The following is a 13,977-nucleotide window of genomic DNA, read 5'->3' as shown; positions in this document are numbered from 1 at the left end:
AGAATCTATGGGGCTCAGCCACTGGAGATCAGATTGTGACTGCAAAGTTCACCTCCTGCCATGGACACACTAAATCTTTAGCTACTGTGCAGAACAATTTCCTCAAGGGGAGGGAGGGGGGAAACAAAACAAAAAGCAGCTAGCTGAACAACTCCTACACAAAGTAAGGTAAGGCAAAATCTCACCAAAAGCCTCCACCTCCAGCTAGTGACCACAATCAAAAGGAAGCTCAAACCCGGATCTTTTCCCTGAGGAGTAAAGAGTTTGAAATCTGCATTGGGCACTTTAACTTTTAAGATCTGCACCTGAGAGATGAACCTCCACAACTTAGCTTTGTAAGGCCATGGGGCTTGTGTCCCTGAGACCCAGGAGGCTCTAGCAAACTAGCAGCCCCAAAGGCCAAGTGCATACACCCACTCCAGGGCTCAATGCAGAGGCAGCACCGGGTTCTCTGTGAAAGAGCTCTGCTTATCTAAGCACTGGCCTGGGGGCAGGCATCTAATGCAACACACACCTAGGAGCTACTGAAATACTCTCCAGGGACCAGGGTGGTGAGAGCTATCTTTACACTCTTCCTCTTGCCTTGCTACAACTTGCCAACATCTTCCAGAAAGGAGCTTGCACCCTCATTTGGCACCTCAATTTTTGTGGCTGCCACCCAAATATATATTGCCTTGTTGGTCCCCTGGACAGTATATATTTGCATACTTTAATAGATGCTGCCTGAGGGTCTGGCTTCCAGTCTACCTGAATCTAGGTGCTGAGATCCTCCCCTTTGAGACACTGACATAGGTACTCCTAACTAATGGAAACCACTAAAAATAAAATAGGTTGTTTGGACAATTACAAAAATTTAAGAGAAAACCAAGAACTAGGACAAGGAAGGCAGAGTTGATGGCAGCTTCATCTACATGACACCCTCCTTCTAGACTGTGGCAGGTGGCTCTTTTACCAATGTATAGAAACTAACAAGAGTCAGGAAAACATGAAAAAATAATAGTGAAATATAGTCCAAAAAAAGAGAACAAGACAAAGCCTGTAGAAAAGATCTTCAGGAAACAGAGATAAGTGAGTTATCTGTTCAAGAGTTCAAAATAATAGTCACAAAGAAGCGAATGAACTAAGTGAAATAGAGTACCAAATAAAAGTCACAGAACTGAATACTACAATTACTACACTGAAAAATGCAATCGAGGTGAGACAATGCCCTACCGAACTCATGCACCCACCTGATCATACCTCAGCCTAATAACCGCCTTGTATGACAAGCCCACAGCTAACATTCTCAATGGTGAAAAGCAAAAATATGTTTTTTGAAGATCAGAAGCAAAACAGGGTTGCCCACTTGCACCACTTTTATTCAACACTAGAGGCCCGGTGCACGGGTGGGGTCCCTCAGCTGGCCTGTGATTGGGGGAAGGGGGGAGGGGCCATGGGAGGTTGGCTGGCTGCGGGAGTTTGGCTGTGGGAGCCCACTGACCACCAAGGGGCAGCTCCTGTCATTTGGTCACCTGGTTGTAGTGGTATTGGAAGTCCTAGCCACAGGACTTCTTTTTTTATTATTGATTTTATACAGAGAGGGAGAGGGATAGTTAGAAACATCGATGAGAGAGAGACTTATCTGTCAGCTACCTCCTGCACACCCCCTACTGGGGATGTGTTCGCAACCAAGGTACATGCCCTTAGCTGAATCGAACCTGGGACCCTTCAGTCCATAGGCAGACACTCCATCCACTGACTGAACCTGGTTAGGGCACCACAGGACTTCCTAATTTCTCTTGCTGAAAGTTGTTGGCATCTAAAAATTAACTTCTTTATATTCTGTCCTGCTACTTTAACAAATTCACTTATTAGTCCTAATAGCTTGCTTGTTGGTGAAATCTTTAGAGTTCTATATAGTTTCATGTTATCTGCAAATAATGACATTTTTACTTCCTTCTTTCCAACTCGAATGCTTTTTATTTTTGGTCACCGTGAGTATTTGTGCTGAAGCGACTACACCTCTACCACCTGGCTCACCTGCATCAGCCACAACCCCTGTGTGCTCAGGGAAAATGAATCCTGTTCTCTCACTTGTGCTTGAGGAAATTATGATTAATCCAAGCTCTTGGTTATACCACCTACGTTTGTATAAATGTACTCGGTTATGTGTGCACAATGACAAAATTGCCTCACATCACATTTCCCAGAACGTATCTCCACTCACTAAGTAGCACATGACTATAATTAGAAAAAAAAAGAATTATAAAATTCATATGGAATCACAAAGGACCCCAAATAGCCCAACCAATCCTAACAAAGAACAAAGCTGTAGTGATCACACTTGTTAATTTCAAACTATATTACACAGCTACAGTACTCAAAAAGTATGGTACTTGCATTAAAAGAGGCACATAGACCAGTGGAATAGAATCAGGGGCCCAGAAATAAATCCATGCATGTACAGTTAACATATTTGATAAAGGAGTAAAGAATACTCAATGGAGAAATGATAGTCCCTTTGATAGGTGATTCTAGGTAAATTGAATGTCCACATGCAAAAGAATGATATTAGATCTCTGTCTTACATCACTCATAATGGATTAAAGACTTCAAGTAAGTCTTGAAACTATAAAACTCCTAGAAGAAAACATAGGGAAATAGCTCCTTGACAGTGAGTTTTTGGATATGAGACTTAAGAGTACACTATTGGGACTACACCAAGCTAAAAAGTACACAGCTAAAGAAATAATCAACAAAATGAAAAGGCAACAGAAAAATAAGTTAAAAAAATAAAAGGCAACATGAAGTGGGAGGAAGTATTTGGAAACTACACAAGGAACTCATATAACTCAATACCAAAAGAAATAATAAATATGCTATTAAAAATGGGTAAAGGGTCTGAATAGACATTTTCCAAAAAATATATTTAAATGGTCAACAGGGTACATGAAAAAGTGCTTTGTGTCAGCTTGCAGGTGAAGGTGGTAAGAAGAGGGAAATTTAGTATCTAAGTCTGCTAGGGAGTTTTACAGTATTTTTTTTTTTTTTGAGCTGTGAATAAGTATTCCATTTAAAGCATCAGAAATTATATCCAAAAAGCTGTTCCTCTTCATAACAAGCCTTGAGATGCAATCAAGATAGTTTTCATATACTGTACAACTCATGTCATTGCAATCATTCTAGAACTAGAAATAGTGATAAAAGCATACATGTAGCATTTACCATGTGCCAGGCTTCTTGGTTATAAGCACTTGTTCCATGTTAACTCATTTAATTCTGCCAACACAAACAGGAGGTAGATATTTTATAAACACACACACACACACACACACACACACACACACACACAATATATACACCCCCATTTAATGGATAGGGAAATTAAATACTTCCTCCCACTTCATGTTGCCTTTTCTTTTACAGATAAGTAAAAAAAGAAAACCAATTTGGTCAAGGTTCACACACAGCTTGTGAGAGGCAGCCTGGCCTCAGAGCCCCTGCTACTATCACTAGACTGCCTTGCTTTTGGGGGCCAATGATGAAGTAAGGGTACCCTGTCAAGTACCTTAAGAAAATCATTAGGCACAAGCATTACAAACCATAGAAAGCTAGACATACAAAAACTAGTTAGGGCAACAAAACCAATAATGTTTCTAAACGTTAAACATGCTAAACATCTTCAGTATAATTTTTTATCTATAATCCTGCCTTGCGGACACAGTGAACCCCGATAAGTGGGGCTCCCCACTTTTCCCCCCAGGCCGCAGCTTTACTGTTGTCCGTATTGTCCCACGTCAGCTCTTCGAAATTGTTAAATGCCCCCCCCCCCCCCCACCGTGAACTCCAACACTGATATGGGATTTTTTTTTTAAATTTACAGATAATACAGCAGACACACCAAGTAGTAGAAACTGAGCAAAACAAAGAGATTGAGAAATGGAAAAGACTCGCACAGTTGAAGAATCGTGAGCTGGACAAGTTCCGCACAGAATTGGACTCGATCTTGGATGTCCTGCGAGAGCTGCAGCGGCAGGGGGTGGTGGTGCCGGTCGCCCTAGCGGAGGAAGTGAGCGCACCACAGTATTAACCGGGACTGCAGGCGTCACAGGGCCTCCCGGAGGGCCTGCTGAGTGGTGGCTGGGATCCTGCCTCCTCAGAGAAGGCCGATGAAAACCAGTGTTCCAGAATGTTCCCAGAAAACCGCACAAAAGCAACATTCAAAATAAACTGCTCTTAACCAATAAGAAAAAAGAGAAAAAAGCATTGTAGCATATTTTACTGAAAATCTTTAACCAGTCACGTTTTAAATAATTTACGGACAAATCTCTATGACAAGATTAGAATTAGTGGATTTCATAGTAAAAGTTCTCACTTTTACTAGATGTGAAAAGAAAAGGAAATTGCACCTACTCCGCCGTTGTAAGTGCCAGAAAAGCGGCTCCTCTTCCTCATGGACACGCAGGGAGGTGTGAGCACAGTGGCTGCACAACCACATCCCAGTCACCGAGCAGGAGAGTCTCCACAATGACTTGAACAAGAATTATAATTTCTGTACAGTGGACCATGAACTACCTGTGACACCCAGATTTCCACTCCCACCTCTATGTGCCTCATTTTTTTCACCTTCTATAAGTGCAAAATATACAAGTAATAAGGGGGTTTGGTTTATTGTTTTATGCTACTTGTCTTAAATGCCACTTCATTTTTTGTAACTCCTTTGAGTTATAGACTGAACATAACATTTTTACTTTCTCTATTTAAAAGGTAATATAGGTTTATTAGGAAAAACTAAAAGCATGCACAAAAGCAGCCATATTCTTATTTTACTTTGCAATTCCCATTTCCAAAAGCAGATATTGAGTGTATAAGATTCCAGTCAATTAAAGCCATAGCCACTTTGTTTTAAGATGTTCCAGCCCAGTACTGTCCAACGGAAATAGAATTAATGTGAGCCACATATTTTATTTTATTATATTTTAAATGTAATTAATTTTGGAAATTTATATATTCAAAATGTGAATATAAAAGTTGAGATTTTATGTTATTTTTTCATACTAAGTCTCCAAATTCTGGTATATAAGTTTACATTTAAACTCTCCAAATTCTGGTATAAATGTTTACATTTATAAACACATCTCACCTTGGACTACCCACATTCCAAGTGCTCAACCACAGGCTAATAAATGCAGTTCTAGAATAATAATTACAATAATAATATAACAATGTGAAGCACTGTTATAAAGGACAGGTGAAATAGGTCTTGGTGGAATTATTGATAGCAAATGTGAAATGTGGAAATTAATAATAAGAAATGCAATTAATGTCAATGTTCAGCATTTTTTAATGTCCTTTTCCTAAGAGGGTACAAAAAGCATTATAACTTGTTATTTTTTTATGTGAAAGAATCTTAAGTTATAAACTATTTTGGTTATTATTTGCTCTGTGTGTGTTTTATCTGCAAACTTATTAATTTATTGCTACACCCATTTCTCACTTTGTCTTTTTGACTATTCATGGGATGTTCATTCCAGGCACAAACATGACTGATTCTGAAACACAAGAAGTGCAGCATCGAATAGATTACAGCAAAAGTGCATCCTATTTTGATGAGGATTTTATATTCTGTTTTGGAATAAGCTGTGCACATGTCAGATCTTCAGTTCTATTTACAGATTAAGGATCCATAAATACTTTCAGAACTTTTAGTTACAACTAAAACCAGCAAGAACCATATTCCATTCCTTAGTCAATACACTAATGGTCCAGGATGAGAACATGGAAGATAGACAACTTTAGACACTTTTATGAAGATTTAAGCTCCAGGAAATATCAGTCCTCTCCAACCAGTTCCACCTCCTCACAATGTCAAAAGGCATCCACAGGCCTCCCTTGGGGAACCTCATCAGAACACATGGCTTGCCACTGAACACACTTGTGTAGAGGATTTCTGAGTGAGCCCATAGCATTCTACAACTGCTGGCTACCCTGGGAAATCTGGGCTTTTGTATTAAGGTCTCATTCCATATTTCAAAAATCCTGAATTTATGACAAAATGTCTAGGTGAAAGCAGTCCCTTTCCCACCCATACTTGTGAGTACGCCAGGTAGTCCCAGATCTGCATGCACATGAAATAAGAGGTATTCTCAGAATAAGATTCTTTCCTATTTGTAGTTACGACAGTCTTCCTGTTTCAAAGAGCTCCTTAAAGGTGAAAAGAGTGAAGTTTGAATGTTTTCAATATTTCCAAGTTATGGGTAATCCTATTGTAGTATTTGAACCATTTATGGCCTTTCTTCAGTTTCTATAGGAGTCTAATAAGAAGCACATGTAGAAGATGGTTGTTTTAAAAATCACATGTATTTTTTAAAATATATTTTTATTGATTTCAGAGAAGAGAAGCATCAATGATGAAAGAATCATTGATTAGCTGCCTCCTGCATGCCCCCTACAGGGGATCAAGCCTGCCACAACCTGTGCATGTGCCCTTGACTAGAATGGAACCTGGGACCCTTCAGTAGCAGGCCGACACTCTTATTCACTGAGCCAAACCAGCCAGGGCCACGTGTTTTTTCTCAATCTCTGTCCAGCTTGGTAAGAGTAGACCTAGTGCTAATGAACCATTTCCTCCCTCTAGTTTAAACCATAGATCCATTTTTCTCTCTCCAGGTTCGCTGAAAATTTCAATCACAATCATCTAGAGTACAATCGGGAAGATATTCTTTCCCACCTACTACTTTATAAGACTGTGTAAGTAACAGGGCAGCATCAATAAAGGAAATTTCCAGAGGAGGAAGAGAAACACCAAGTTTCATTAGACTAAAATTAGTTGTTAGTAAATTATAGAACAAGAAATGGACTAGACTTTATGGAGAAGACAAAAACAATAGGACAGTTGTACCAAGAATGCATCATTGGAACACAAAAGTGAAGAGGCCAGAGCCACCGGGAATTTGGCCTGCTCTCCAGGTCGCCTGCCGATGGGTCTTCCTACCTCAGGGTATTTATATCACAGTGAAGAAGTTCTGAATCAGACAACATGGTCTGTGTAACTCAGAGAAAAGTCTGGAAGGGACTTGGGGAAGGATTTGTGAGGAAGGTAAAAGTAAAATGAGGGAAAGAATATTTATAAAAGGGTGAAATTGAACCTGCTCAGTAGAGAAGACAGTGAAATGAAGCAACCTTTATTTTTCCTCCCACCAGCTCCAGGCAGGCAGTGTAAATAACCACACAGGTGCATGCCCTTGTCTTCTTACCGGTTTTGCTCATTATGGCCACAGGCAAGGAGCCTAATGAGAACAGCCAGGTGCTCACTCCTCTGCCCCGGGACCAGAGCCCTCACAGCAGCCCGGTCCCTCACACATAGGAGGGTAGTAAACAAATTGCCATCTTTTGTCCCTTCACCTCCATCTACAGATACCCCAGAGACCATAGCTACTCCCATATTCATGGCACAACTCTGCTTCTGGCAGGACGGCAGGTTAACGTTGGGTCTGCCTCTCGGCCTGTCCTCTCCTCAGGGCCAGCCTCTAGTCCCCATTCCTGCCCGGATCACTCACTGTTCTCATAAAAGTCAGCATGTTTGCCGAAACCGGTTTGGCTCAATGGATAGAGCGTCGGCTTGGAGACTGAAGGGACCCGGGTTCGATTCTGGTCAAGGGCATGTACCTTGGTTGCGGGCACATCCCCAGTAGGGGGTGTGCAAGAGGCAGCTGATCGATGACTCTTTCTCATCGATGTTTCTATCTATCTCTCTTCCTTCCTCTCTCTACAAAATCAATAAATTAAAAAAAAAAAAAGTCAGCATGTTTGAAACCAGCTGATGTATCTCCCTGAAACGAGCTGCCCACTCCCCTGGGTTTCAACACTGTTTAGTCAGTCCCTAACGTTGAGGCGTCCTTGACCTCCTTAGTGAATTCAGTGTGCTCTGACAAATTGCCACAGATGAAAACAGCAAACATTTCGCACGGTTCTGGAGGCTGGGAAGTCCAAGGTGAAGAGTCTGGGTGAGGGTTGGCTTCCTGGTTTGAAGATGGCGCTCTCTCCTGAATCCTCACGTGGAGGAAAACAGCAAGCCCTTCTGAGAATCTCACAAAGGCACTAATCCCATTCGTATGAGCTCCACCCTCCCGACCTCATAATCCTGACCAGTTTCCCAAAACCCCACTCCAAGTACGGGTTTCACTGCGAATTTTGAGGAGGCGCAAACCTTCAGGCCACACATTAGCTAACTCTCCCCAGCATGGAATCATCATCAAACCTGTAGCCAATTCCTTCAAAATAACGCTTGCATCTCTCTGTCCACTGAAACCCAGTCGCCATTTTACTGCTTGCTTTTTTGGTAGAGGTTTACTTGCTTCCTCTACCCAATGCTCTTCTCATTCCAAACAGTCAGCAAAACAGCACTGCCAGGTAGTTCTTCTTAAAACTAAACCACGACCCATTTCACCTGCTGCTTTTCTAGGTGTAAATAACGGAATTTTAACCTTAGCCTTCAAGGTACTTATCCGTCTGATCCCAGCCTTCCTCTCCACACCCCAAGATCTCTCATCTAAACAAACCCTCCGGCAGTTTTCTATTACTGCTATAACAAAGCACCACAAACTTCATAGCTTAACACAGCATGGGTATGTTAACTTACGGTTCTGTAGGTCGGAGATCTGATACAGCTCTCGTTGGGCTGAAATCAGGGAGTCCACAGGGAGGCTCTGGGACAGAATGTTTCCTGTCCTTTTCCAGCTTCCAGAGGGCACCCACATTCCTCGACGGTTCCTCCACCTTCACAGCCAGCACCTTTCACTGCTCTGAGCACTCCCGCAGGCCCCATCTCCCTCTGACTCTCAATTCAGCTGGGAAAGGTTCTCTGCTTTTAAAGACTCACGGGATTAGTTAGATTGGGCCCACCTGGGTAATGCAGGCCTCTTCCCATCTCAGGCGCCTTAACTTAACCACATCGGCAAAGTCCCTTTCGCCATGAACAGTAATATTTTCACAGGTGGCTACCTTGGGTGGGTGGGGGAGGGGGAATTCTGCCTTTCACATTCCCCTCATTCAAACCAAACTACTAATCTCTAACCATGCCATCTATACTGTCACCTCTGCTGTGTCCTCAAGCTCACATTGAACCAAATCACTCCCACCACTTCCTCTGTCCACCACACCAGGTTTTCATGATCATATTCTTCTCTGAATGGAACATATTTTCTGCATCTTATGTCTAATTATTGTTCTTTGTTTACACATGCACACACACACACACACACACATGCGCGCGCGCACACACACACACACACACACACACACACATTCCCTGTCCATCTGTTTTCCTAACGCCTAGAGGCATCCATTCCATAATGACATTGACATTGACAATGATGGCACAGGCCTCTCACACTCTTATAAAGAAGGAATCATTGCTACACGGCCACAGAAATGGGCTTATAATTGCTACAGTGTTTATCTTTTTATTTTATATCGCTGTAATTAAGACTTTTTAGGCTATGGATTTTTTAAATAATGTCTTTAGTTTTTCAATTAGAGTTGACATACAATATTATATTAGTATCAGGTGTGATTAGTATCATAGTGATTGACAAGTACCTAACTTATAAAGTGATCACCTTGATAAGTCTAGTACCTTTCTGACATTATACATAGTTTTTTAAGATTTTAATGTGAATTTTCTTTAACCACTAATGAAGATTCTTGTTTAGGACAAAATCTAAGAAGATTTCTACCTTCTAACCAATTGTCTACTAGCCCTTAAACACAGGATGCTTTAATAAAGATTAGAGCTGTGTTACACAAATACACAGGATCTGTACAATCTTAGATCTGTACGTAATTGCTGAGGAAGAAAAACAAAATCCATTCATAAGTGCCTTAAGCCTCAAACTGCTCACAGGAGAGATCATTACTCACAGTGAGTGCCACACTGACACAGCGCCTGAGTGTGATGAGAAAGCTGATTTTCCTACTCAGAGTTATGCTGCTAATTTGTTGGATGATAAAACAGTTTTCCCATTGTATTTTTTCTTAATGAGTAAACATACTCCTTGCTGCCAGATCAATGGGCTGAATTTCTCCCATAAGAAGGACATGATTAGCCTGGCCCGTGTGGCTCAGTGATTGAGCACCAATCTATGAACCAGAAGGTCATGACTCCATTCCAATCAGAGCACATGCTCTGGTTGCAGACTCAATCCCCAATGAGAGGTGAGCAGGAGGCAGCGGATCAATTATTTTCTCTGAAATCAAACACACACACACACACACACACACACACACACACACACATACACACATATATATATATATGAGAGAGAGAGAGGACATGATGATACTCCATGCAAAAATTTTTCCTGAGAATAATAGGCTTTTTAAAGGCAAGACTACAACTGCCATTGAGCATTGAGGGCTAGTATAGGGCGGAAGGAACCAATGGAAATACAGCAGTCTGACTTGAGGTACTCCTACTGCCCTGCTAACCAAAGAGATCATGATAGCTTTAAAGATAGGACATTCTCCCAAGAGCTCAATGTTGAGGGAGTATCTGAATAATGAATAGACTGACACAGCTGCATATAATTATCACAAGTCAATGAGAGTGTTTTGACGTGTGGAAAATAATTATCCCATTATTCTTTGAAGGTACAGTAAGAGCAATAGAAATAAAGGTTGAGAGATCTTGGAGATAACAAAAAATAAAATAAATCATTCTAAATCTGCCGGGCTCCTTAACAATATGCAGGAACTGAACTAGATGTCTTCTGTAGCCCTCTCTAAATGCAAGGCTCATTCCTGCAAAACATAAAGCAAGGTTTTTCAGCACACAGAGGGAACAAGTCAAGTTTTCTGATCTTGGGTGGTTTACGGTATGGCAGGAAAGATGAGACAAGTACATAGAGCCAACTGTGAATAAATGCAATAGGAGTGTTATGAAGTGTGAATGGAGCACAGGAGAAAGAAAAACATGTTTTGGAAAATGTGGCTTTGGCGATTAATCTTAAGAAATGGGTGGAATTTAGGCAGAATGGTATCTAAGGAAGAGAATTTAAAAACGGATTCTAAAATTCTTACATAAAGCAAAGGACCCCCAAATAGCCCAAAACAACTTCAAGAAAGAAAAAAAAAAAAAGAACAAAATTGAAGAACGTATGCTATCTTATTTCAAGTCTTGCTATAAAGCTACAGTAATCAAAAAGTCTGATATTAACATAAAATAGACAAATAGACCAATGGAACAGAATAGAATATTCAGAAATAAATCAATACATATATTCACAACTGATTTTCAATAAAGGCACAAAAGCAATTGAATGGAGAAAGGATCATTTCAAGAAACGGTGCTGGAATGATTACATGTCCATTTGCAAAGAAGTGAACAACATACTCAAAATTAACTCCAAATGGATAATAAAGCTGCATAGAAAACCTAAACTATATAACTTCTAGCAGGAAAACATAAGATTGAACCTTTATGACCTTCAGTTTGGCACACATTTCTTTGATATAACACTAAAAGTGTAAGCCATTTTAGTAGTACAATGTAGCTTAATTTATTTTGTCAAAGTGAATGTTTTTAAAAAATTGATAAATTGGACTTTACCACTCTTCAAAGACACCATTAAGCATTTTAAAAACAAGCCATAGACTAAAATAAACTATTTGCAGATTATACATCTGATAAAGTATTCATATCCAGAATAAAGAACTCTCAAAACTCAATAATAATACAAAACAAAAATAAAAACACAATGAGCAAGAGACTTGAAAAGATACTTCACCAAATATATTGAGAGGAAAAATAAGCATAAAAGATGATACTGGATACCATTAGTCATTAATGAAATGCAACTAAAAACCACTATGAGATACTATTATATACACATACTAGTATTAGAATGCGTACCAATAAAAAGATTTATCTTATAAGATGTTAGCAATGAGCCAGAGCAACCAGAATGCTTATACACTGTGAGAATTTAAAATGATACAACCATTTTGGAAAACACTTAGTTATTTAAAAAGATATACACATATCTAAACAATAAAGAATTTAAATTTAAAAATAAATAAAATGCAATAGAATAGTGAAAAAAAGATAAACATTTATCTACCATATAACTCAGACATTCCTCTTTTGGCACATGAGAATTTAAAGTATATATTCATGCAAATACTTGTAAACAAATATTCATATCAGTGTTATTTTTAATAGCCAAATTGTGAATAAGCCAAATGTCCATCAACAAATAAATAGGTAATTATGATTATCCATAAAATGAAACACAACAATAAAATGGAATGAACTATTGATTCAATACCTGGATGAATTTCAAAATAATTATGCTGAATGAAAGAAGCCAGACATAACAGAGTACATACTGCATGACTTCTTTCATACAAATACCTTGTAAATGCAAACCAATATAGAGTGACAGAGAGCAGATCAATAAAAAGCAGATCAAAGTTCATTTCTGTGCATATGTACATGTAATCATTCCAGAACTATTTGATGAAAAGATATTTTTCCCATTAAATTTCCCTGGTGCCCATATTGAAAATAAATGGTCCATATATGTGTTGGTCTCAGGAGAAGGGATGGGGGAGGAAGGATTACAAAAGGGCACGAGAAAACTTTTGTGGTTAATGCATATGTTCATATCTTGATTGTGATGATGATTTCTTGAGTATTTACATATGTCAAAATATATTAAATTGTATACTTTAAGTATATGAAAGTTATTTTGTCAAGTATACTGCAAAGTTGTTTTAAAAATTGCAACTTAGGCCTGGCCAGTATGGCTCAGTAGTTGAATGTTGACCAGGAGGTCAAGGTTCAATTCCTGGTCAGGGCACATGCCTGGGTTGAAGGCTCAATCCCCAGTGGGGGATGTGCAAGAGGCAGCTGATCAATGATTTTCTCTCATCATTGTTGTTTCTATCTCTCACTCCCTCTCTCTTCCTCTCTGAAATCAATAAAAAAAAATATTTATTTTAAAAATTGCAATTTAGTCCTGACCCATCTCCATGCATGACTAGAGTGAGACATCAGCCCTTCACCTTACCTGCCTAACAGGAAGGGGAGAAATTGCTCTCATGGAAGGTGAGAGCATAGTAGTGTCCCTGGAATTTTTGCTCAGTGTCTGCTGAATAATAAAAAATTGCTGGGCATGTGAAGTGTCAAGACTATCTGATTGATAATGTGAGAATAAGAAACATTAGACAACAAATGCAATCCTGGGCATCAGGGTCAGCAAACAAAGGCTATAAAATAATTAATATATCCAATCAAGTGGAGGAAATAATGGACAAAATAGATGAAAGGATTGATATTTTCACCAGAGAAATATACTGAGTGGTATGTTTGAGAAGAATCTGACAGATACTCTAGAACTGGAGTTTTCAGTTCTGGAAATGTGGTGAACTGGGCTAATGTGAGTCCCTTTTAAAAGTAAAACTCTTAGTAATATTGGATAAAATACAGCAGCAAAAGTAACCGTGTGGTAACCATGAAGGAAAAAGAAATTCCCAGGTGACAGAAACAAACAGGAAACTTAAAGCCAGAACGGGAAGCTGTGGGCTGGTGCCCGGTGCCCCTGAGGGAAGGGGTCCACACAGTGATCAGGGTTATAATGTTCCTTAGGAAAAAGCATCCCTGCCTGATACACTCTCTTGCTTCACTGAGACCCCCTGCATGAAAGTCAAAGAAAGGGAGACTCAGAGGACGCTACCCACTGACACAGGAGCGGGACAAGGAAGCTGGTGCTGTTGGAGTCTCTAGGAAAAACAGTCTCCCTTCAAAAAGCTAATCCCTAAGCTCATCCTTCATGTGGATGTGGGATCTTTAGTTTTACTCCACTTAGGGAACAGGGATCTGCAAGCAAAATATAACAGAATTCCAGATTGATCGAATTACTTGGAGCCTAAGGATAAGCAACTCAGATTTGTTCTCTAGGGAAACTTTTATAAACCAGAGTTCATGGGACAATCACA

The 13,977-nt window shown here is 39.8% G+C and overlaps 1 protein-coding gene across 3 annotated transcripts in view; it reads left to right on the top strand.

Moving 5' to 3' along the window:
- CEP162 (centrosomal protein 162) overlaps positions 1 to 4,216 on the top strand; it is a 63,638-nt gene extending 59,422 nt beyond the window's left edge. For all 3 annotated transcript variants that reach the window (XM_084889779.1, XM_084889777.1, XM_084889778.1), the window contains one exon: positions 3,863 to 4,216. In XM_084889779.1, the coding sequence (XP_084745905.1) occupies positions 3,863 to 4,069 (207 nt within the window). In that variant the 3' untranslated portion in view covers positions 4,070 to 4,216. The remainder of the gene's footprint in view (positions 1 to 3,862) is intronic.
- The last annotated feature ends 9,761 nt before the right edge of the window (positions 4,217 to 13,977 follow it).

Source organism: Pipistrellus hanaki (genome assembly GCF_964339955.1).
Source record: "Pipistrellus hanaki genome assembly, chromosome: 7".
Taxonomy (NCBI): domain Eukaryota; kingdom Metazoa; phylum Chordata; class Mammalia; order Chiroptera; family Vespertilionidae; genus Pipistrellus; species Pipistrellus hanaki.
Note: the sequence above shows the minus strand (reverse complement) of the source record. Positions and strands in the feature narration are given on the sequence as shown.